Source organism: Heteronotia binoei, chromosome 4, assembly GCF_032191835.1.
Source record: "Heteronotia binoei isolate CCM8104 ecotype False Entrance Well chromosome 4, APGP_CSIRO_Hbin_v1, whole genome shotgun sequence".
NCBI classification, from domain to species: domain Eukaryota; kingdom Metazoa; phylum Chordata; class Lepidosauria; order Squamata; family Gekkonidae; genus Heteronotia; species Heteronotia binoei.
In genome coordinates this window covers 7,640,456-7,663,602 of record NC_083226.1, presented here as the reverse complement: position 1 = coordinate 7,663,602, position 23,147 = coordinate 7,640,456, and the positions used below count along the sequence as shown (strand labels likewise).

General features: G+C 46.4%; 1 protein-coding gene and 1 non-coding gene across 3 annotated transcripts in view; one reads left to right on the top strand and one right to left on the bottom strand.

Annotated features, from left to right (window-relative positions):
• The window catches only part of ILF3 (interleukin enhancer binding factor 3), a 31,154-nt gene extending 12,073 nt beyond the window's left edge, over positions 1-19,081 (top strand). The window contains exons 4-20 of one of the 2 annotated variants that reach the window (XM_060236728.1): positions 464-644; positions 3,238-3,385; positions 4,768-4,859; positions 5,212-5,307; positions 7,377-7,488; positions 7,916-8,013; positions 8,317-8,428; positions 8,513-8,641; positions 8,859-9,058; positions 10,668-10,826; positions 11,721-11,858; positions 11,963-12,139; positions 12,360-12,513; positions 12,863-12,916; positions 16,351-16,704; positions 17,827-17,955; positions 18,441-19,081. In XM_060236728.1, the coding sequence (XP_060092711.1) occupies positions 464-644; positions 3,238-3,385; positions 4,768-4,859; positions 5,212-5,307; positions 7,377-7,488; positions 7,916-8,013; positions 8,317-8,428; positions 8,513-8,641; positions 8,859-9,058; positions 10,668-10,826; positions 11,721-11,858; positions 11,963-12,139; positions 12,360-12,513; positions 12,863-12,916; positions 16,351-16,704; positions 17,827-17,955; positions 18,441-18,571 (2,464 nt within the window). In that variant the 3' untranslated portion in view covers positions 18,572-19,081. Of the gene's footprint in view, positions 1-463; positions 645-3,237; positions 3,386-4,767; positions 4,860-5,211; positions 5,308-7,376; positions 7,489-7,915; positions 8,014-8,316; positions 8,429-8,512; positions 8,642-8,858; positions 9,059-10,667; positions 10,827-11,720; positions 11,859-11,962; positions 12,140-12,359; positions 12,514-12,862; positions 12,917-16,350; positions 16,765-17,826; positions 17,956-18,440 lie in introns of both variants that reach the window. The other variant, XM_060236726.1, reaches the window with a different exon arrangement.
• A 3,342-nt stretch (positions 19,082-22,423) lies between these two features.
• On the bottom strand, positions 22,424-22,490 carry TRNAL-GAG (transfer RNA leucine (anticodon GAG)). The gene has a single exon. It is a non-coding gene; the product is annotated as a tRNA-Leu (tRNA).
• Positions 22,491-23,147: the final 657 nt, after the last annotated feature.

Here is a 23,147-nt window from a genome sequence, read left to right as displayed (position 1 = left end):
AACCACCGGAGCCAGAGCGTTCTTGATAATAGCCCCCGCCCTGTGGAATGCCCTCCCTGGAAACGTCAAGGCCCTGCGGGACCTGCCACAATTCCACAGGGCCTGTCAGTCCGAACTGTTCAAACATTTAATGGTTAAGGGGAGGTGGCTGTTATTCTGCAGCACTGACAGATCTCACTGAACTAACATAACTGAAACAAACATCAGAAGAACTAGAACATCAACGTGCATCTTGGACTTTTTTTATTGTATATTTTTAATATTTGATGTTTTTATTTGTTGTTAATCACCCTGAGCCCGTCAGGGGAGGGCGGGATATAAATTTGATTTAAATAAATAAATAAAAATTGTAAAAAATGACAAAGCATGCTAAAAGTTCATACTGATTAGCTGCTCCTTACCAGCAGAGTGAATCCCATAGTTTGTTCCACTGTTCTTATAACTGCTCTTTTTGTTTTTATAGTGAGCAGAAGAACACTGAGCACTTGACTAGAACCCTTCGTGGAGTGATGCGAGTTGGTCTTGTTGCCAAGGGGCTCTTGTTGAAGGGAGACTTGGACCTTGAGCTGGTTCTGTTGTGCAAGGAGAAGCCCACAACTGGTCTTCTGGAAAAAGTTGCAGACAATCTTGGCGTGCAACTTGCTGTGAGTATGCAAAAAGAAATCAACGCAGGGTCTTGCATTTCGGAGGCCTGTTAATTGTTCTTTAACTGTAGTTAATAAATTATATGGGGCTGACGGAGCCATACATAGCCTGCTAGTTTGCTGAGCAGGATTCATGCTGGCCTGCCAACCTGGTTAGGCCAGTTCAGTGTTTTGTCTCAGCTGGTTTTCATGTCTGTTATGGCTGCATCATTAGAAATCCTGTTTAGCGGTTTGTCTCACATAGTATGAAAGTGTCAACATAATTTGTGACAACCCACCAATGGGATTCACTGCACGCATCACTGAATCCTTTGTTTTCTCATTCAGCTACTCTTGCCTCCTCACTTAACTGTACCTGTAGGCTGTCTCAGAATTTTGGTATTTTAAAGACATTACAGAATAGGGGGAGGCGCCTGTGCATTACTGTTGGTGGTTACAGCAGCAGGCCCTGGTGTTCAGTGTTCCCACTGGGTGCATGTGAAGAAGACCTGTAGTCTTAGACTTTTTCATTGACAGTTCCTTGTGCGCTACTTAGAATGTTTGAAACGCGTGCTTGCATGTGTCTGTATATCTTTGGTTAAAACTATTCTAAGGTGATAACATGTTTGAGAACAACGTTTGAGTCCAGCAGCACCTTTAAGACCAACAAAATGTAATTCCGGGTATAAGCTTCTGCGTGCGTGCACCCTTTGACAAGTGTTTATGTATGCACACAAAAGATTATGCCCGGAAATAAACCTTTGTTGGCCTTATTTATTTATTTTATTTCTTCATTTCCGTAAATTTATATTCTGCCCTTTCCCGTGAGGGCTCAGGGCAGAATCCAACATCATAAAACCATTAAAACCAACAATAAAGCATCAGTACAATTAAAACAACAGATCAGAATTAATTTAGGACGGCCTGGGTGGTGCAAGCACATAAGGCATAATTATCATAGGCAACTTAGATTGCCCAAAGATATCAGCAGTATCGGCTCCAGACGAGTGTAAATCATTGCTGGGAGGCCAGTTAGATGGTGTAATGAGATGATGACACCGGCTTGCCTCAGCCATAGGCCTGGCGGAACAGCTCCATTTTGCAGGCCCTCCGGAATGGCACCAAATCCAGAAGGAACCAAATCTCCGTAGGGAGCTGATTCCACCAGGTCGGGGCCAAGGCCAAGAAGGCCCTGGTCGAGGCAAGCGGGACGTGCTTTGGGCCAGGGATGGTCAGAAGATGGTGACTGGCCGATCGTAATGGCCTTCTGGGCTCATATGGGGAGAGATGGTCCCACAAGTATGCCGGTCCCAGGCTGCGCAAGGCTTTAAACATCAATACTAAAACCTTGAGGCGGATCCGGTACTCAATTGGCAGCCAATGCAAACTGCGTAGCATCAGCCGACTACTTGCCCATAAAGGCAATCCAGTCGGCAGTCGTACCGCTGCATTCTGCACCAGCTGGAGTTTCCGGATCAGTCTCAAGGGTGCAAGCCTGCGTAGAGAGAGTTACAGTAGTCTAACCTGGAAGTGACTGTTGCATGGATCACTGTAGGAGCCAGATAGGGTGCTAGTTGTTTGACCTGCTGAAGATGGTGTAAGGCAGATCGTGCAACAGATGTGACCTGGGCCTCCATAGAAAGGGTGGTATCCAGTATCACACCCATACTCCTGAGCTGGCACAAGAGATGTGCCATCCAGGGTGGAGTCGGATGTCCGATCTTGGCCCCCCACGGCTCATGTATAGGACCTCTGTCTTAGTTGGGTTAAACTTTAGCCAGTTCATTTGGAACCAGCCAGCCACTGCTTTCAGTGCCCTGGTCAGATGGTCTGGGGCAGAATCTAAATGGCTATCCATCATCAGATAGAGTTGGGTGTCATCTGCATACTGGTGACAACCCAGCCCCAAAACTCTGGCAATCTGGGCAAGGGGGTGCATATAGATGTTGAACATCATCGGTGAGAGAATAGCTCCCCGCGGTACACCACATTCTAGTGGATAACGCAGGGAAGTCTGCTCGCCAATCACCACCCTTTGTCCCCGACCAAGGAGGAAGGAGGAAAACTATTGCTATCCCCTGAACTCCGATGTCGGCAAGGTGGCGGGTCATTAGCTCTTAGTCGACTGTGTCAAACACTGTTGAAAGATCTAAAAGCAATAGCAGCGCTGACCCACCTTGATCCAGGTTCTTTCTAAGGTCATCTGTAAGGGTGACCAGAACAGTCTCCACCCCATGACCGGGACAAGCCAGACTGGAATACCTACAACCTTAAAGGTGCTGCTGGACTCAAACTTTGGTCTGTTGCTTCATACCAGCACAATGATCGAGATCGGTAGCACCTTTAAGACAAATAAAGTTTTACTTCTGTGTGTGTGCACATGAAAGCTTATACCTTGAATAAAATTGTGCTGGTCTTAACAGTGCCACTGGACTCAAACTTAACCCTGGGAGGTGGGTCAGGCTGAGAAAATGTGACTGACCCAGCAGTCTTCCATGGCGTGATAGGGGATTTGTATCCAGGTACTAGCTGTTCATTCTTTAACTGCCACACCACACTGATGAGGAGGGGACTTGGGAAACGCTCTGAAGGCATTTTTTTTTGTGTGTTTCAGACTATTACTGAAGATAAATATGAAATTATCCAGTCTATCAGTGATGCTGCAATTATCATTAAGAATACAAAAGAGCCTCCACTGACACTCACTATCCACTTGACGTCCCCCGTTGTCAGAGAAGAAATGGAAAAAATGTTAGCTGGAGGTATGAAGGGCTGGACGCTGCGGACAGTCTGGAAACACGTTTTATGGCTGCAAATCTCACTGTTCAATGTGGTGTTTGATTTCTGACTGGGCAGAACAACGTCGTGCAAGTCAAATGTGGTGTTTTTGACGCCACACTGTTGTGGCTCAGTGGTTCCTAGAATTTGAGTGGTACCTTTCTCATCAGTGGCATATTAAATATTTGGGCCTGTGTATGGCCAAAGTCCTTGAATGAAGTGTGTGCGTGTGTGTTTTCAGCAAACATTTTAAATTGCTGGTACAGATGTTATAAGCCTAAATCCTCCTTTAAAAAATTGAAGTCCTAGTTTAAATGACTTCTGCATGTTCATTAAATTGGATGTGTTACGTAAAGCAGTTTGCGTTGCAGCAAAAATGATTTGGTGGTGTTCAGTTCTCTTTCTGTTTAGTGGAATGGTAGACTACGGAGTTTTGGATAAAGTTACTGCATCTTTATTAGGTATGTGTCGGGGCTTGTTCCCCTGCATGTGGTAGCTTAAAGCATCATGTTGAACTGAGTGAATGGTCTCCAATGAAAACAATATGAGGCAGTGATTACTTTCAGTGATTACTTTCAGTGATTGCTGTGTGATTACTTTCCACATACACACACATCATCACTTGATGACGCAGTGATGAGTGTGCGTAACTTCACGTGTCACACCAAAACTGTTCTTTATACTTGAAAAATTCATTCTCCTTTGGATATCTTCAATAGCCTGGTGAGCCATATGCACAGTGGTCTCAAAAGTCTTTTGAGCCATTGAGCTAGCCTTCTCTAAAACCCTATGCTTTCCCCAGCTTCAGTTTTGCTGCAACGCAGACTCAGTGATGATTTTGTTCTCTGTTTTATGGTTCTGATATCTGACCACATCTACCAAGCCTTCTAGTTTGTCAATTTTAGGGACGCTGGACCTTTGACCAACAGGACGCAATCTGTCACGGGCTGGGGCCAGGGCAGTCGAGCCTTGTGGGCGGAGGGAGTTCCCTGCTAGAAAACCTTTAGTTTATGTACTTCTGGAAGATAAAACAGTGGGGAGGGGACTTTGACTTTCTCTTGATGTAAGTGTAGTTCTTAGCTGCTTCTTCTGTAGCCTATTTAGCATAGCGCAGCGCTTCTTTCCTTAGTTGTAGGGTTTCTTTCCCTGGGTAGGGTTTAGCTAGTGCCTCTTGTCCTCCTCTTGTGGCTGCTAGATAATAAGGGTGAAAAGAAAAGGTATTTGAGGAGGGTATTCTTTCAGCTGTAGGTAGACGAGATCCTTGGGAGCCTCAGCTGCCCTTTAGGAAACTGCCTCATCCCCTCTCCACCCGACAGAACCCCCTTGGTCAAACTGTACCTTGTCTTCTTATTCCACCCACGAATAGAAACGCTATCAGTCAACGACTCACCGGACGTTCTGGACAGGCAGAAATGCCTTGCTGCCTTGGCGTCACTCCGACACGCCAAGTGGTTCCAGGTTTGCATTTTGTTCTTATATTTGTCTTTAAGTAGAAAACTTGTAAGTTGTAATTACCTAATTTTGCTAAAACACCTTAATGCTGGGCTGTAGATGTGCAGAACTTAGCATCTGTTAAACGTACAGTTGCTAAAGAAGCACGTAAAGTTTAGCTTTTCACTGAAAGAGTAGACATATAGCTGCTGCTTTGTGTTAAGAGTAATTTTTTTTGTGCAGTTACTACCAATACAGAATTTAAGAAGTATGAAGCTATGTACATAGTTTACCCTTGACAAAGTAGCACCACAAGAAATGTCTCATCTTGGCTCTGATATTCACTACTGAACCTGTCCTGCTTATTACTTTGTCCTAGGCCAGAGCAAATGGCTTGAAGTCTTGTGTCATTGTCATCAGGGTGCTGAGAGATCTGTGTACCCGTGTTCCTACTTGGGCTCCACTTAGAGGATGGGTAATTTTGCACCTTGTACTTCTTTGCTTTTTTATTAACCGTGAACACCTGATTAGGTGAAAGGTGTGTACAAGATAACATAACACTGGAAGCTGGATCTCATTTGCAAAGAATGGAAACTATTTAGGGAAACGTTCCTTTTCGCAACTGCACAGGGTTGGTTGATAAATGGGTTTGAACCTAGTCTCGTTGTAGTCCTTGTAAATGGAATGAGCATCCAGTGTTTGATTCAAATTGGTCGTGCCAGTGCTTCAGGGATACTGCCGGAGCCAGCTTCGCTTCTGGAGATGGAGCTGTTGGAAGAGACAGACTGGCAGGATATTCTGGACCAACATAGCAGCAGTAGGAAACTGTAGAGGAGGGATAAGGCCCATCAGATGTCAGGAGAGGCTTCACACACTCCCTGACTATCTAGAGGAGGAGATTGGATTTATATCTCACCCTACAATCTCCTTCCCTTCCTTTCCTCACAGCAGACACCTTGTGAGGTAGGTGGGACTGAGAGAGCTCTATTGATAACTGCTCTTGAGAGAACAGCTCTTTAGAGAACTGTGACTGACCCAAGGCATTCAGCAGGTACATGCAAGAGAGTGGGGAATCAAACCTGGTTTCCCCAGATTGGAGTTGGGGCACCTAAGCAAAACACCAGACTGACTGTAGGTCCAGAGCCTATATTAGTGAAACTCAGTGGCTTGGGAGGCATGGGTGGCTGAATGACATGCCACCAGTGGCTCTTCTGCTGGGCACTGTCACCCAATGTAGCATCTGCCCAGTGTTCCAGGGAAGTGAGCATGATTGCTACCCTGTAGAGCTTGTGGTCCCTGCCTTGCAACAGCTGCCACGGGGATTGGACAGTGAGTGGAAATTCCAGGCTAGCCCAGCCTCATTAGATCTCGGGAACCTAAATGGGATTGGCCCCTGAATGGGAGAGCACCAAGCAAGTCCAGAGTTGCTGTCCACATGCAGACAATGGCAAGTCACCTCTGAGTGTCTCTTGCCTTGAAAAACAGAAGTTGGCTGGTTTTTGACAGCCCTTGCACTCCAAAGCTGCAGGCCCTAAACTGGGGTTGGAAGTAAAGGATCCATCCTGTCCAACAGCCCTCTACTCTGGTCTCGGCACTCTCGGCACTGGGGCCCTGGCCAGAGAGGAGAGGGTGTGCAACCACCACAGCAGCCAGCCAGGAAAAGACCAACTGGGTCACCCGAGGGGGGGGGGGGGAGGCAGCTTTACTGCTTGCTCTATGTTGCCAGTTTCCTCTCTTTTGGGAGCCTTGGCAACCTTGCTTCCTTTTTTGTGAGCTGCTGTTCCCCATGCTGAGGGGGAGAGTGAGGCAGCAGAGAGGGGAAGTATTTCCCCCTGACTCTCAAGAGCTGGCTATGGTTTAGCAGTGCTGGGTTGAGTACCTGCTGTGTACAGTCAAGAACAGGACTAGGGGGCTGGGCAAACATGGATTTCCATATTCTGCAGACATGGAAGTTCTTGCCTCCACCTCTGGAATCATTCACCTGGGCCAGGGGTGGCCAACAGTAGCTCTCCAGATGTTTTTTGCCTGCAACTCCCATTAGCCATGGGGCTGATGGGAGTTGTAGGCAAAAAACATCTGGAGAACTACCGTTGGCCAGCCCTGCCCTAGGCTGTTGATGGGGTTACTAGTAAGGTGATAATCTTTTCCAAAATAGGAAGCAGAAACAACACGTGCACAGGGGAGGCTCTTGTGAACGATCTGTTTTTCTTTTGTACCTGTTCCATTTGCAAACCCATTTACCAGTTGCCATTTTACAGAAAGCAGTTCTTGCCAAGGTTCTCTAATCATCTCACTCTCTAATCGAAATCCAGCTCCCTAACTGAGCTCACTTTTGTGTGTATGCGTGTGTGTGTGTGCGCCTTTCATGTGGGTTAAATACTTAGCCAGAAGTTGTCTGAAGCAAGCCTTTCAAACCGTATACGGAAATTGTCTGGATAGGCTTGGCAGCAGGTCCAAAACGGCTGTTTGGGTCAGAAAGCGTCTACACTGTAGTGATTTATTTGTGTTTACTGTGTTCTTAAACTTTCTGAAATGTCATTTCAGCCTCTAGAGTTGCTATGCGAGAAGTCAATTGGAACAGCCAACCGGCCTATGGGAGCTGGCGAGGCCCTGAGAAGAGTTCTAGAGTGCCTTGCATCGGGAATAGTTATGCCAGGTTAGGTGGTTCTAGACTGTTGAGAAACTTTGACTGCGGTGCAGACTTGTTCTAATCTAGGTCTCTTATGCCCAGTTCAATTTGGACATGCCTGTTTTATCTTTAGTTCGTTATCTTTAAGACTTTATACATAAGACACCAATGATGCCTTTAAAAATGCACTTAAAATTGTGGGCCCGCATTTCCAATTTACGTGCTTGTATGTAAAGATTGTCTTTGGAGGGCTTGAAGGCTTTGGCAAGCTTGCCCTGATGCGATGCTGAATGACCTGTCTCGTAGATGAGATCACTGTAGATGAGATCACTGGCCATTGATCAAGAACTGCATCTGGGCTGCTTACATCGCACTTTGGTGATGCTAAGGAATATTTCAGTCCTAGAGACCTTAGGATAATTCTCTGCATATCTTCCTTGTTTCCTGCCTTCAGATGGTTCTGGTATTTATGATCCTTGTGAAAAAGAAGCCACTGATGCTATTGGGCATCTAGACAGACAACAAAGGGAAGATATCACACAGAGTGCTCAGGTATAGTTCTGATTACAGATGTTACAAAACCACAAATGAGTTATTCATGATAGCTAGTAATCGCCACAACATGAAACAAGGTCCCATTCCAATAATGCAGGAGGCTTGTGATGATCTGCCAGAAATGAGGTGTCATTTGTTTGAAATAATTAACATTAAGCATCAAAGCTTGTGCCGAGGTTCGTTCGTTAGAGTTTTCTGATTGATTGAAGCATTTGAGCTGGGTTTTGGGATTGTGGGTATGGCGGGAAGACCAAGGTCAAGGTGTGGGGCACTTCTGTAATGTGCGTTCTGTCTTTCCAGCATGCGTTGAGGCTTGCTGCATTCGGCCAGCTTCACAAGGTGTTGGGGATGGATCCATTGCCCTCAAAGATGCCTAAGAAACCCAAAAACGAAGCCCCAGTTGACTATACTGGTAGGTCTTGGGAATTGTGTTTCTGTGAATATGTTTAGCGTATGTGTTAGGGTAGTAACTGACTTTCTGCAATTTTATCTACAGTCCAGATTCCCCCAAGCACTACGTATGCTGTTACCCCGCTGAAGCGTCCGATGGAAGAAGATGGAGAGGAGAAGTCCCCAAGCAAAAAGAAAAAGAAGATTCAGAAAAAAGGTATTGAGTTGGCAAGAGGTAGGTATACTTAGTTCTCCAGGTGCTTGCTTCTGCTGATACTTGGCCTTCATGTTTAGTAGGAAGTAGAAACAAATGTCCCACCTTTGCTGCTTTGCTGTTGTGGTCTGCTGTGGATGTCAGTCTCTGCACTTAGCACAATTGTTGATGATCATGATGGATGGTGCAGGGAAGAGGTTACCAAGCCCAAATCTGACACACAATTTCTTCTGCTCAGAGGAGAAATCTGAACCTCCACAAGCCATGAATGCTTTGATGAAATTGAACCAGCTGAAACCTGGGCTGCAGTATAAATTAGTGTCTCAGACTGGTCCAGTGCACGCTCCTATATTTACTATGTCTGTGGAAGTTGACGGTGTCGCATACGAAGCTTCGGGACCTTCCAAAAAGACAGCCAAGCTACATGTGGCAGTGAAGGTAAGAAAAGGTTGTGGGTAACATTGACGATAAGACTTTGTGCTTTTTTTTTTTAATTACCCACGCAGCATTTGTCTTTCAATACAACTTGTATCCCTTCATGTAGAAGGGGTGTTCTTGTGCACAGCTTAAGATGAGCCACAGATAATATCTCTACTCAGCATTGTGCAAAACCAGGATTTACATAACTGTGATCTCATGGGATTCCTCAATTGTTGAACTGGGGTTTTGACTTGCCAGCAAATGAGAATCAGAAGCCATGTCAAATGCTACAGCTTGGCCTAATGTAGCTGTTGCTCTTTTGCCAGAAGACCCTAAACCTAGAAACTACGGTGTGAACCAAACCTTCGCCTTAAATTTAGGCAGGGAGCTCTAAATCAGAGGTACACAATGCGATTGGTTTGGAGACTGCTCTGCTCTGTGAGGTAGCCTGGTGGCAGAAAGAGTCCAGAGCAGGCTAGAGTCAAAGGATCTGCATTTCAAAAGTCTGCCTTGCCTGTTGTCAGCCCTTGTCACTAGAGGGGAGCTGGGCTGTCTTTGGGAAGCGCCAATCTGTCCTGAACAAACTTGATGGGGTGGTGCTTTCCAGATGTATCGGTCCCTTTCTGATTGAGAGAGTGCTAGAGGCAGAGTGTTTATCTCTAGCCTTCCATGGACCTGAGCAGTGGCAGCAGTATGGGGAGGGGGGGGAGATAATTGTCCGACCCATATCATGCAATCAAAGAGGAGGTGGGTTGGGGGACCTTTGCCAGGGCTGTTTCACATTCCAGGCAAAGCATGCAGCAGCTTCCAGTGCTAAGTGAAGGCGGGCAGCAGAGAAGGTGTGCCCCCCGTGCTCTTTTGTCCCTGGCCCGAGGTAATGCAAATGAGCTGAGCAGCAGAACAAATGTCTCCACAGGCCTACAGTCACGTGGGCAGATCTAGGCAGTTAGGAAGAGAGGGCAGAGTCTTCCACTGGAGAGGCCACAGATCAGTGGTCTCTAACCCCCCTTGCCAGGATGGGTGCCAGATGGGCAGCTGGAGAGAAGGCATGTCCTCCCTGCCTCTCACCCGGGATCCAGCCATCCATCCCTTCAAGGCAGGGTGTAGAGATGCTTGCTCAGCACTGTGCCTTACCTGGAAGGTATAGAGGAGCCTACTTTCTCTATTGCCAGCAGCTAGGATCTGTCCATGTGACTGAGCCTAGGGATGCGGCAAATTTTCCCATTCTGACAGGACCGGAACTCCATGTCTTTGCTCAGAGTGTGACTGAGAGGTGGAGAAAAGGAGGACCTCTTCTTTTTCTGTCAGGTTTGCATTTCAAGCACAGCCCTCTTTGACGGACAGGCTGAAGAGCCAGCAGTGCCCTCCCCACCTAACAGAACTCCCCTGCGCCAGATCTTGTTCTGTAATACAAAACTTGTATGCTCGGGAGCTCAAAAAATGAGGGTTTGGTTTCTAAAGGGTGGCAAGTGTAAATCGGACTTTGGTATGACCCCTGAATTGAGGCCAGGAGTTGAGATGGCTAGCTGCTTACTCCTAGAGCTTCAACAGTAGTGCACTTGGAGGTTATCATAGCCTCTCAGCAACTTATTAGGCTAAAGTGGCTGCTCTTTCTGATATTATTTAGGTATTGCAAGACATGGGGTTGCCTACTGGCGTGGAAGGCAGAGAGAGGGGGGATGAATCGTCGGAGGAAACGGATCAGAAGCCAGTGGCTGTTGCGACTCCTCCTGTGGTGGAAACTGTTTGTACTCCGAGTGCTGCTTCACCATCAGAGCAAACAGAGGTGAACGTTCGCTGTAGGGCTAAGAGTGGGAGAATTCTCTTCTGGATTATATGGGCTAGAATCCTAATCACTCACGTCTCATATAAGTCTTCTGTTTCTCGAAACTACCCCCAGTGTTCACATCTTTCCTTTTCCATGTACCTCCGAAAGGTGTGCTTTAATTTTAATTTTTTTTATTTATACCCTGCCCTATCCCACAAGTGGACTCTGGGCAGTTTGCAACATTAAAAAGCCTTACAACATTAAACAGACTGCATCCAAACTAAAATCATAATTACAGAATTGACAAAAACCACGATCCACACCATTGGCGACAACTTACAAGCCACATAGAGGCTGGTAGTGTTCAGCATAACATAAGCACCTAGATGGTAAGGTGCAGGGAGGAGCGATGACTTCAGCAGACAGCCGCTGGATCAATTAAAAGCCTGGCGGAAGAGCTCCGTATTACAGGCCCTGTGAAACTTAGATAAGTCCCACAGGGGCCGGATCTCCAGCGGGTGCTCATTCCACCAGGTGGGGGCCTGGACTGAAAAGGCCCTGGCTCTTGTTGAAGCCAGTTGGATAAGGGCCAACACTGGGGTAGCCAGTGCAGTTCATGCAGCACAGCTTTAATGATTGCTTACCTGAATTAGCATCTGCTGCTGACTGTTTTCAGGATATTCCCTTCTGCACGCACACAGTATTGTATTACCCTAATGGGCTGTGCTATTTAGGTATTAGAGCCCAGGATGCTTCACCTTGTGTCGCTTGGCCAGGCACTGAGAGATCAGAAAACCTGAGCTAGGTGGATCTAATGAGGGCTGCCTTAACTATTACTAATCCTTTGCCTTGCATTACTTCTGAATCAGACTTTGCATCAATGCAATAATACTTTTTAAAAAAACTTTGTAGAATGTGAAACAGCAGGGACCGATCCTGACAAAACACGGGAAAAACCCAGTCATGGAATTGAACGAGAAGCGCCGGGGCTTAAAATATGAACTGATTTCAGAAACTGGCGGAAGTCATGACAAGCGGTTTGTGATGGAGGTGAGGTGAACTGACAGTGAATCCGCTGTGACCTGTGGAATGTGACTTGTGGGCTCAGTGCGGGTGCAGCTCTTTTTGAACCCCTTCTCCCCCTTGTCTTAAAGGTTGAGGTTGATGGGCAGAAGTTCCAAGGGGCTGGTTCGAACAAAAAAGTGGCAAAGGCGTATGCTGCCCTGGCTGCATTAGAAAAGCTTTTTCCAGATGCTCCCCTTCCAGTGGAGCAAAAGAAGAAAAGAGCCCCAATGCCGGCACGAGGTGGTGGACCCAAGTTCGTAGTGAAGGTTGGTGCAGTGTGTTGCAGTCTGCACTTGGAGGTGTGTCAAAGAACACTTGTGCAGCCTCCAGAGAGAGAATGTTGCTCAGGCAATTAGACAAGTAGTCTTTTGCTGATAGCCAGCTGTTACTAGGCATGGGTGTGAGCTTACAGCAGGTGTTGAATGTGAGTAAATACTTGTCGCTATATATTCTTGTGAACACCTGGATTTCTACTTATTTTGACAGCATAATCCGGGCTATGGTATGGGAGGCCCTATGCATGCTGAAGTACCACCTCCCCCAAGCATGCGGGGTCGTGGTAGAGGCGGAAATATCAGAGGCCGTGGTAGAGGCAGAGGTGGCTTCGGTAATGCCAATCATGGAGGCTACATGAATGCTGGTGAGTTGCTGCCTTTCTTCATTTACTAGGTTCTGCACCTCAACATGATTTGTACGTGTAGCTTTATAATGTGGCTTATAACTTGCGACTTCAGCAATACTGCGCATCTGTTACGGCTTGAAAAAGGGAATGGGGGATATCTTCTGACACCGAGATTCCTGTACTGAAGCGAAGAACCCTGAATTCCAGCCCAAGTGTAGCCATCTGCTGGGTTTCTTTCTGTTTATGACAGAAAGCATGTCGTTTCTGCACATCCGTTGTCTGAGCCTCAAAAGTGGCTTCCGTTGTGTCACTTGTATTACTGATTAATATTACGGACTGACAGTTGTGCAATGCATTCTTTTCCCAGGAGCTGGATATGGAAGCTATGGATACGGAGGCAATTCTGCCACAGCAGGCTATAGTAAGTGTTCTGTGTTATCAGCAAACCTTAAACCACAACTCCTCAGGATTAGCAAAAACTCAAAAAACCAGGTTACTATGCAAGGTGCTGGACTGGTCAGGACTTTCAAGAAAACTAACTTTTTAAAACTTTTATATTGTTTTTAAAATTTCTCTGCTTTAAGCCAAGTGAAGCAATACAACATTGCCATAAAACCATTTCCCTTTTTAAAAAGAAAGCAAAAAGACAAATGGCACAGGTTGTTTTGAGAAGCCTTTGTTGGGAGCGGGGTTGACGGGAGCAGAGAAATAAAAAATAAATTTATAAACTTTGTGGCACATTTTGCCATCTTCAAAAGAATTCTAATTTTTTTTCTCTGCTCTGTCTCCCCCTTTTGTAGGTGACTTTTTCACAGACTGCTACGGCTATCATGATTTTGGGTCTTCCTAGATCATCTAAAAGTATTGCACATAAAACAGCTTTTTACTCCAATTTTCTCGAACTCCAAAACCCAAAGTGTTCGTGGCTGTGTCCCTGTGCTTCACTGGGTTTCTCAACAGTGGCTTTTCACCGCAGCTTGTCTGAACCATTAGCCTACAAAGTGGCAGTTTTTATTGTGACTTGCCTTTGAACTTGGTCATATTGATGTACACTATCCTGGGGGGGGGGGATTACATTTCAAGGAATGTCTTTGTGCACTGTGCACAATTAAGATCTAAGTTTGTTCCGCTTCCAAACAAAAGGCCCCTGTTTGCTTTTTATGAAAAACATCTCTTTTATTTTTAAGGAGCAACCAAAATTGTGTTAAACTTGTCTTAATTTACAGCAGATTTTGTATGAAACTTAACCTTTTTAGTCCCGAAAGGTAGGTAGATGCCTCAAAAAGAAGGACTTCTTTTAACATTTCAGAGGCTACCACAGCCTAACAGTTTTTAAGCATGGATAATGTTGACTTGTATGTGACATACTGTGTGCAAATTTTAATCTCTGCATCCTTTCTTTGCTTGTATGGTATAAAATCCAGGATTTATGGTCAGGTTGTATGTTTTTCTAAAAATGGAACTGGTTTGATGAGTTGCAGTGAAGTTTTTGCAAGTAAAGGTTAAAAAGCCAAGAGCGCTTTTCAAGACTATTGCAAACGGTAGTGTGTGGGGCTGTGTACCCTTTTTTGTCGCCCAAAAATGTATGTGTAATGTCCCAGGAAATAGAAGCTACTAAACATGAAAAGGCACAGGGAATAAACTAGTCTTTAAGATTTTTAATCTAGTCTCTGATTCTTTGTTTCAATACTTCTGTAAAGTATTTGCCATGGCTTTGGCAACTACAGTGGCACCATTAGCAGTTGGAAGTAGTTTGGTAGCTATAACCAGATTGTGGGAAAAGATCAGGAACAGAATTCTTCACCCTCATTGCCTTAATGGCACCAAAGCCAGTTCGCTCACACCACTTTACCCACAAGTACGGAACTGCATAATGCAGGCCTTGGATGGGCTGGGCAGGTGCACGCTCAAATCATCACCGTGCTGCAGATTTAACTAGGGTGATCTTGACACAGTCGCTGTCTTTTTGTAGTGAGGAGGGGAGGAACATACAGGCTGCTCTGAGCACTTTGGAGGAAGTGCAGGAGAAAAGCATGGCTGCCAGAAGAAATATTGCTGGAAAACCGGCAGTCAATATTCAGGACAGTATCGATCAGTTGGTCTGAAGCAATAGAACAAAGCTTGAGTCCAGTGGCACCTTTAAGACCAGCAAAGTTTAATTCTGGGTATAAGCTCTCGTGTGCGCACACACTTCCTCAGACACGTGTGCTACACTTCAATATCAAAAGACAAAATATTAGTGTCGTTTCAACTGTTAAATAGGGTTGCATCAAGACCCAGCACTGCAGAGAACTGGAAAAGATGCATCTTCGAAGGCTGGCCCGCCTCCAGCTTTCCTGTAGATTCTACATATGTAGAGACCCTTACAGATAAATAAAAACTGTTAATTGTCCCACACATTGAACAAGCAGTGCCCCCAACATAGCAGCTCCAGAAACATTTGATACACCCGCAGAGTTCTAAAATCATCAAACCGCCAGTAGTTGTCCAGAGGTGTGTGTTTAATGGAGAAGCTGTTTTTACATATTAAGAAAACATTGTAAGTTCTCTACATTCTCTCCTTTACATACTTCCTTGTTTCTGTCCATGGGCAGACCTTTACTACCCCAATGACTTTTCATTACTGTAATATAGTTCACCCAGCAGTCTGTGTCCTTATTCACCCACTCCAGGTATTACAGTGTGTGTGTTGGGGGGGGTGGGGAGGCTTACAATTTTGTTGCAGTTGGAGAAGTTGCTGGAGACGGATGTTCTAGAGAAGTTACTGGAGGTTTGTTCTTTTCAGTTGAACACAGGTCCAGTTTAGTGGCTGAAAAATTGAATTTAATCCTGGAATTGTGTGTTAGCCTTATTTAAAATAGGTTCCACCTGTTTTTGGCAGAATTCTACATGAGATTAACGTTGGGCCCCGTGAAATATTGGGGGGTGGGAGCATTGCTTTTACCCAGAGCTGTAGACTGCATTGTGGTCTCGAGATAATTTCCAGTGCAGTGATTAATTTGTGGGTGACATCAGTTCAAAATTCCCTGTACCAGGGGAAGCTTGCTGGGTGACTTTGGACCAGTCACTCAGTCTAACGTACCTTATGGATTGTTATGGGAGGGGAGAATGACAATGTAAAGTGAGAGCCAGCTGGATGTAGTGGTGAAGTGTGTGGACTCTCATCTGGGAGAACCGGGTTTGATTCCCCACTCCTCCACTTGCAGCTGCTGGCATGGCCTTGGGTCAGCTGTAGCTATCGCAGGAGTTGTCCTTGAAAGGGCAGCTGCTGTGAGAGCCCTCTCAACCCCACCCACCTCACGGGGTGTCTGTTGTGGGTGGAGAAGATATAGGAGATTGTAAGCCACTCTGAGTCTCTTGATTCCGAAAGAAGGGACGGGTATGAGTCTGCAGTCCTCCTTCTAAAGTGCTTTGGGTTCCCATTGAGGAGAAAAGTAGGATGTAAATATCTAAACAGAAAGTGGGAGGACTCCTGAGTTGGAACAGGTGGCAGAGTGTTCCAGATGAAAATAGTGGTGTCTGAAAGTTTGCAGCCCTTTGGATTGCTGGGAGCCTGAAGTGCAGCATTCCAAATAGCTACCAGCAGCCCTCGTCCTGTGGTCCAGAACATGCATCGCTGTTAAATAGCTGTCTCATATTTTCAGTGGCGTAACTATATTCTGAGTCCAGTGGCAGTTTTAAGACCAACCGAGTTTTATTCCCGATGCGAGCTTTTGTGGGCAGGCACACTGAAAGCAGCTGATCCCTTGACTAAAGCCTCACCGGTCTTCCAAGTGCCGCTGGACTCCCTTTGCTCTGCTGCTTCAGACCAACATGGCTGCCTGCCGCGATTTAACTGTCTTCTGTTCTGTTTAGGTCAGTTCTATAGCAATGGTGGCCATTCCGGCAATGCAGGAGGGGGCGGCGGCTCCTCTGGTTATGGCTCCTACTACCAAGGCGGTGACTACGGCTCTCCCGCTCCTCCTAAGCACGCTGGCAAGAAGCAGCCGCACGGTGGCCAGCAGAAGCCCGCCTATGGCTCAGGGTACCAGTCCCATCAAGGGCAGCAGCAGCAGTCCTATAACCAGAACCAGTATAGTAACTACGGCCCTCCCCAAGGCAAGCCGAAGGGCTATAACCAAGGCAACTACGCTTCCTATTCCAATTCATACAACTCTCCCGGTGGCGGCGGCGGCGGAGGATCAGACTACAACTATGAAAGTAAATTCAGTGAGTTCCCTTCGAGTGGGGGCAGGGGAGCCATGGAAGCCTTTCGCGGGCGCCTCTCTGGTATGTGGCACTTCAGAGTTCCTAAAGGAATAGCTTGTGGTTGTGGCTGTGTAGCAGGCGAGAGGACGTGGGCGAGGAGAGGTTGGGAATGGTGGAAACCCAACCAGTGGCTTGAACGCTGTCAGCTGCGCTGAGGCCGTTCCAGGACAGGGATAAGCAAAAATAGAAACTGCTCCAGCAGCATCTCTTCTAATGTAAATGAGATGTGCATTGTGTGTGACCCTTGTACAGGTAGCATTTCGGGAAGTCATTGAAGTTGGAAGGAGCTGTTAAGTTTGCTTAATTAGCTTGCTTGTAACTTAGAATGGAACCAGTTGAGCTGTAGAGGCAACGCACTGAAGAACAGTTATCTGATGATGACTTTGTATCTGGGAAAACTTGATGTAGCTCCAGTTTCTAGTGAATTTAGCCCTTCTGTTCCATCCTGGATGGTCCAGGTCAGCCCGATCTTGTCAGATCGTAGAAGCTAAGCAGGGTGGGCCCTGGTTACTACTGGCTGCTATTGCACCAAAGAAGTCCATGCAGATAACGGCAAAGTACCTCTGTCTCTTGATAGCCAGTGTAGTGTAGTGGTTTGAAGCGTGGACTCTAATCTCGGAGGACTTGGTTTGATTCCCCACTCCTCCGCTTGCGCCTGCTGGTGTTGACCTTGAGTCAGTCACAAGTTCTTTCAGAGCTGTTTTCTCAAGGGCAGTTCTTGACAGAGCTCTCTCAGAGCCACCTATTTCACAGGGTATCTGTTGTGGGGAGGGGAAAGGAGATTGTAAGCCGTTCTGAGACTCCTGAGTGAAAGGCCGGTGGGGTATAAATCCAGTCTCTTCTTGTCTCGAAAGTTATAAGTTAGCTGCCACTTGATGGCAAAAAGAAGAAAGAACCCCTTGATTGCCTGCTCCAAGAGCCCATGTAAGAGACGCCAGTGATTGAGAACATCCTTACTTAAATCAGAGTGAAGGACCTCTTTCTGAAAGGCCACCTCCCTTGAGGGTCCTTTTGGCTTGACTAGGTGCAGTGCTCGTCTGTGCTAGACATGAGACTTTCCTCAGCACGTCTTCTTCCTTCCAGGTTACGGTGGCGGTGGCGGACGTGGAAGCAGTGGTGCAAACAACTATGGTTCAGGAGGTGCTTCCTACAATGCTGGCTCCCATGGCGGCTATGGGGGAGGATCTGGGGGCGGAGGGTCTTCTTACCAAGGTAAGCAAGGTCAGCGCAGAACATACAAACATGCAGCGTGTTGGCGAATAAGAGCTTATTCTTGGTGAGCCACGCCCTGTGGGTGGGGTGTAGTGTCCCAGCCTTTCTTTCCCCACTGACCCTACCCCAGATGTCACACACATCCAGGAAACCAGATAGGTTGGGGCGTTGGTATCCCTTTTAGAAAAGAGCAGGGCAAGGAGCACCTGCCACTCCTTGCCTTCCTGTGCGGTACTCGGCTTTGCTTCTTTCCCAAATTTCTGGGGTATGCGGAGGGGGGGAGGGACATGATCGGTCCATGTGCTTCTTAGAAGTCTCTCTCTTCAGAACTTGCCTCGGGTTGCTGTGCCTCTAAAGGGGGGAGCAGTCAACAGTGGTAGTCGGACTTGTGCACTTCTAAGACACGGTTGAGCGTTTGGACATGCGAGAGTTGAGACTGTAACTCTGCTGGCCTGTTAGTTAACCCCTTCTCACTTTCTCTCTAGGTGGATATGCTCAGTCAAACTACAGCTCTCCAGGTTCAAACCAGAACTACAGCGGGCCTCCCAATTCTTACCAGGCCTCTCAAGCTGGCTATGGCAGAAATGATCACAGCATGAACTATCAATACAGATAAACTGGCTGTTCTTTCGGTTGTGAGCCTGTCTCTCCTAAACCTGCATACCTTTTGAATATTGAGTTTTTATTGCATCACCGTAAACATGTAAACCCTGTTTTCATGTTGCAGTGCTCTTTGTGATACCAGTCACTAATGGTTGAGTACCTTGTAATTCATACTTAGCTGTATTTTGGACATTTAATGGTGTATTTAATGGTTTGTTAGTTTTCCATTTCAACTTTAGTCTGAATAGAATTTGAGTTCACTGGGTATCCTTTTTCTGTTTAAATGGCATTCAGGTGTTACTGTATGGCTTTAAATCGATACGGGATATCTTTTGCTAATGCTTTTGTGAAGTGAGTTAAACGAGCTTTCTGTATTTTAACGCTTTAGTGTTTTTCAGTTTTATAAGTGAAGATTTTATTTTAAAACTCGTGGGAAAGAGTCGGGGTTTGTATGTCTGGATCATTCAGACAGCACATCTGGATTATGCTGAATGTAGACAAATAAACACAAACTCTTCATGTGTCTGGTGGAGTGTTGCTGTATCTAAACAGTGGTCCACAAAGGTCACTCTAAAACGGGGCGGCCAAACTTGCGTAACGTAAGAGCCACATAGAATAAACATCAGATGTTTCAGAGCCACAAGGCATGAACAAATATTACACACACCAATTTATTAAAACTATACTTTCTTTGCAAAGAAAGATAAAATACATATATGCACTTTATACGACCATGCTAGAAGGAGACTTTTTTTAAAAATGGGAAATAACTGTCCCTGTAACATGCAGTCCATAGAATTATTTCTTGGCACCAGTGGGAGAAGGAAACACATGTACCATCTAAATCCCTGGCCACTGTTTGCATCATGCTGTATCTTTTTGCCTTGACACCAAGGATAGTAAATACAGCTCCTACAAGAGCTGTGAAATGGGTGGGGGGGCTGCATAGCCCTCTTTAATTTCATTCCTCCTTCCCGTGCCTCCCTCGGCACTTGCTCTTTCTCCACTCTATGTTTCTGAGCACCCTCTCTGGTGGTGAAGAGCTTGCAAACTTGCCTATTTCCCCTTCCTTCCAGTTTGGTGTAGTGGCATGGACTCTTATCTGGGAGAACCGGGTTTGATTTCCTGCTCCTCCACTTGCAGCTGCTGGAATGGCCTTGGGTCAGCCATAGCTCTTGCCGAGGTGTCCTTAAAAGGGCAGCTGCTGTGAGAGCTCTCTCAGCCCCACAGGGTGTCAGTTGCGAGGAGGGGAAGGGAAAGGAGATTTGTAAGCTGTTCTGAAACTGTTGGATAGTAAAGGGCAGGGTATAAATCATATTTCTTCCGCACTTCGCACACAGTGGAAATAGTCACCTACCTATGGGTCAGCGCTCAGAGGCTGACTGAGGTCCTGATGCTAAACATGCTTACTTGAAAGTGAGTCTTCATGAAGGTTCTCCTCAACCTGAGCTGCATTTTGGCCACCCCTGCTCGAAGAAGTAACAGCCCTTCACATGGAGCAGTTGCGATTGTCAAATCTTCTCTTTGGGGGTGGCTTTCATTGGAATTTATTCTAAGGCTTGCTGTACCCATGGGCCAACTCTTCTCTCCGGGTTGCCTGAAGCTGTCCTAGAAACAGTTTAGATTTCATTGCCCTTCACGGCCTTGCACTGGGAGGCCGTAGCTGTGGCTTTGGAGTTTGGGACTGAGATGAAGAGTAGCACAGAAGTCTGAATATATCAGTGAGGCATTAATGAAACAGGAATTCTGCAGGCTCAAGAAATGTTGCTGATTTTTATCCACTGCATTAACCACTTAAGTTACCCAATTCTGTAGAGGATAACCCTTGAAAACTTAAGTGCATCTCTCCGTTTTGCACTGTGTAGTGTGTGTGCCCTTGAGAAAAGAATGGGGTTACCATAGCACTATAACAGCTCTCAAACTTAAAATACCAAAGATACAGGACAGTTAATATTTAGGCCATCTGTTAAGTTGAGCCTGATGCTTAAAAGGCTATTTGCAATAGCAGGCACATAAAAGTACGACTGGAGTAGCTTATACTGAATTTGGATCTGTACATGAGGGAGCAATCTGAAAAATCTGAGAAACGTTTATCTTTGTAACTGTAGACATGAACAGTATTGTCTTCCCAGTATACTCATGGTGTATTCCCTGTGTACTCATGGAGAGTTCTTAAGGAAGCTTTCCAGTGTGAGTATGGAGCAGTGTTGGCATGGAAGGGGCCTTTGGTCTAATTCTGAAATGCACAGCTTGGAGAGCATAAACGTTGCATGAACAGTGACCCCAACGTTAATGAATGTAAATCAGGATATGTTCCAACACAACTAAATTGAATTGCAAAGGAGGATATCCGGAATTCACAGCCACAAGGTTATTGCTGCTTGCTCTGAAAGACCTATCAACTCAGGAGTAGGCACACTCATTCGTAAGATACGATCTGGACTTCCGAAGGGGAGGGTCACCCCAAGCAATACAAGTTAATTCCTATCTGAAGATGCCTTCATCTTCTTGGGATTCGTTTTCAGTTTGTTAGCCTGGATTCGAAGTACCTATTCAGGATGTCTCCTGCTGTATTCTCGTTTGATGAAATCAAGTCTGGGTGTGGGTGTACTTCGTGGTGATACTTCAGATTTGCATACCACCTCTCCTAGCAGCGTTTTATAGTTATGGTTGGCCCAGGGAGAAATACATAGAGTGGGGTATTCTGACACCACTTAGGTCTTTTAGTTGCTTCCAGTCACAGCCCTGTTCTAGATGCAGAAGTTTCGTTAGATGCAGTCTGTCTACTTGCTGCACAGCTCATAGCCAGGAGCCCACGTAATGGCTGAGGTAAAATTAAACAAGTCCCGTGACCATAAGAACAGCCCTGGGTGATCCATCTAGTCCAGCCTCCTGTCTCACACTGATCAACCACAGGACATAGAGGCCGAGGCCTTCCCCGATGTTGCTCCCTCGCTCTGGGATTCCGAGGATTCGTGTACCTGAATGCAGAGAGTTCCCCTCGATCACCATGGCCGGGAGCCATTGATAGACTTGCCCTCCATGAATCTATCTAATCCCCCTTGAAAGCTGTTTATTCCTGTGGCCATTACTACATCCACATTTGAATAACTATAACTTCCTTTTTTTGTCCATCCTGAACCGACTGCCCGTCAGTTTAATCAGATGTCCTCTAGTTCCGGTCTTTTGGGAGAGGGAAAACTGGCCTCCGATTTCCTGGTTACCGTCTGGACCCCTTTTAAAAAAAATTGGTGTTGGTGTAAAATTTGCTACTTTTGCGGTATTCTGGTACAGCAGCTGAATAAAAGACCGGCCTCGGCGTATTTACACAGAGTGGGCAACCTGCTCTGGCAGTGTGAAGAGAAAGATTCAGCGGCTGCTGGCAGAGGCAACTGAAAGGGGGGAACAGCAGAGGAAGAGCTCTTGGTGAGGAGGGAAACCTGCCCTGGGGGAAGGGCTGTGGTCAGTAGCAGTCACAGAACCATAGAGTTGGAAGGAACCTCCAGCGTCATCTAGTCCAGCCCCTGAACAATGCAGGAACTCCACAAATACCTCCCCTGCTCCATGCCCAGAAGGCGACCAAACCCCCTCAACCATCCAGGATCCCTGCCCAAAGTGGCCTGGAGAAAAATAGCTGCCTAACTCCAAAGCTGCAAACAGCATTCCCCTGGGCATGTAAGAAAGCGCCGCAAGAGCTAAGCACTAGTGCAACCTTTCCTGCTCTCCTTCCCATGAACATATGAAGCTGCCTTCTACTGAATCAGACCCTGGGTCCATCAAAGTCAGTCTTGTCTTCTCAGACTGGCAGCGGCTCTCCAGGGTCTCAAGCTGAGGTTTTTCACACCTATTTGCCTGGACCCTTTTGTGGAGATGCCAGGGATTGAACCTGGGACCGTCTGCTTCTCAAGCAGATGCTCTACCACTGAGCCACCGTCCCTCCCCATGATCTGCCTAAATTCACAGGATCCGCATTGCTGTCAGATGGCCATCCAGCCTCTGTTTCAAAACCTCCAAGGAAGGAGAGCCCAACCACCTCCCGAGGAAGCCTCTTCCGCTGAGGAACCGTTCTGTCAGGAAGTTCTTCCTCATGCTTAGTCAAAAACTTCTGATTCCATTTCAACCAGGTTCAATTCCCCTGGCATCTCCAAAGAAAAGATCACATCGGTGATGTGAAAGACCTCAGCCTGAGACCCTGAACTTGCTTGCAGTCTGCGTAGACAGCCAAATTCATGAAGGCAGATTCTTGTGTTCCTTCTAGAGAGGGTACTTGAGTATAAATAAATAACCAGTGCTTGTAGAGTTAGGCTAGCACAGGGGTGGCCGGATTGCGGCTTGGGAGCCACATCTTTCCCATGTGGCTCTCAAAGCCCCCAGCACCCCATTGCCTAGCTTGGAGAAGGCATTTGTCTCTTGAAATCACTTCTCCAAGCCAGCAGGCAGCTTGGACTTGGAGAATGCATCCAAAGTTAAAGTTGCTTTCTTTCCACTTCTCCCTCTCCCATCCTTCCCTCCCTCCCTCCAACATCTGATGTTCACGTCTTGCGGCTCTCAAACATCTGACATTTATTCTATGTGGCTCTTACGTTAAG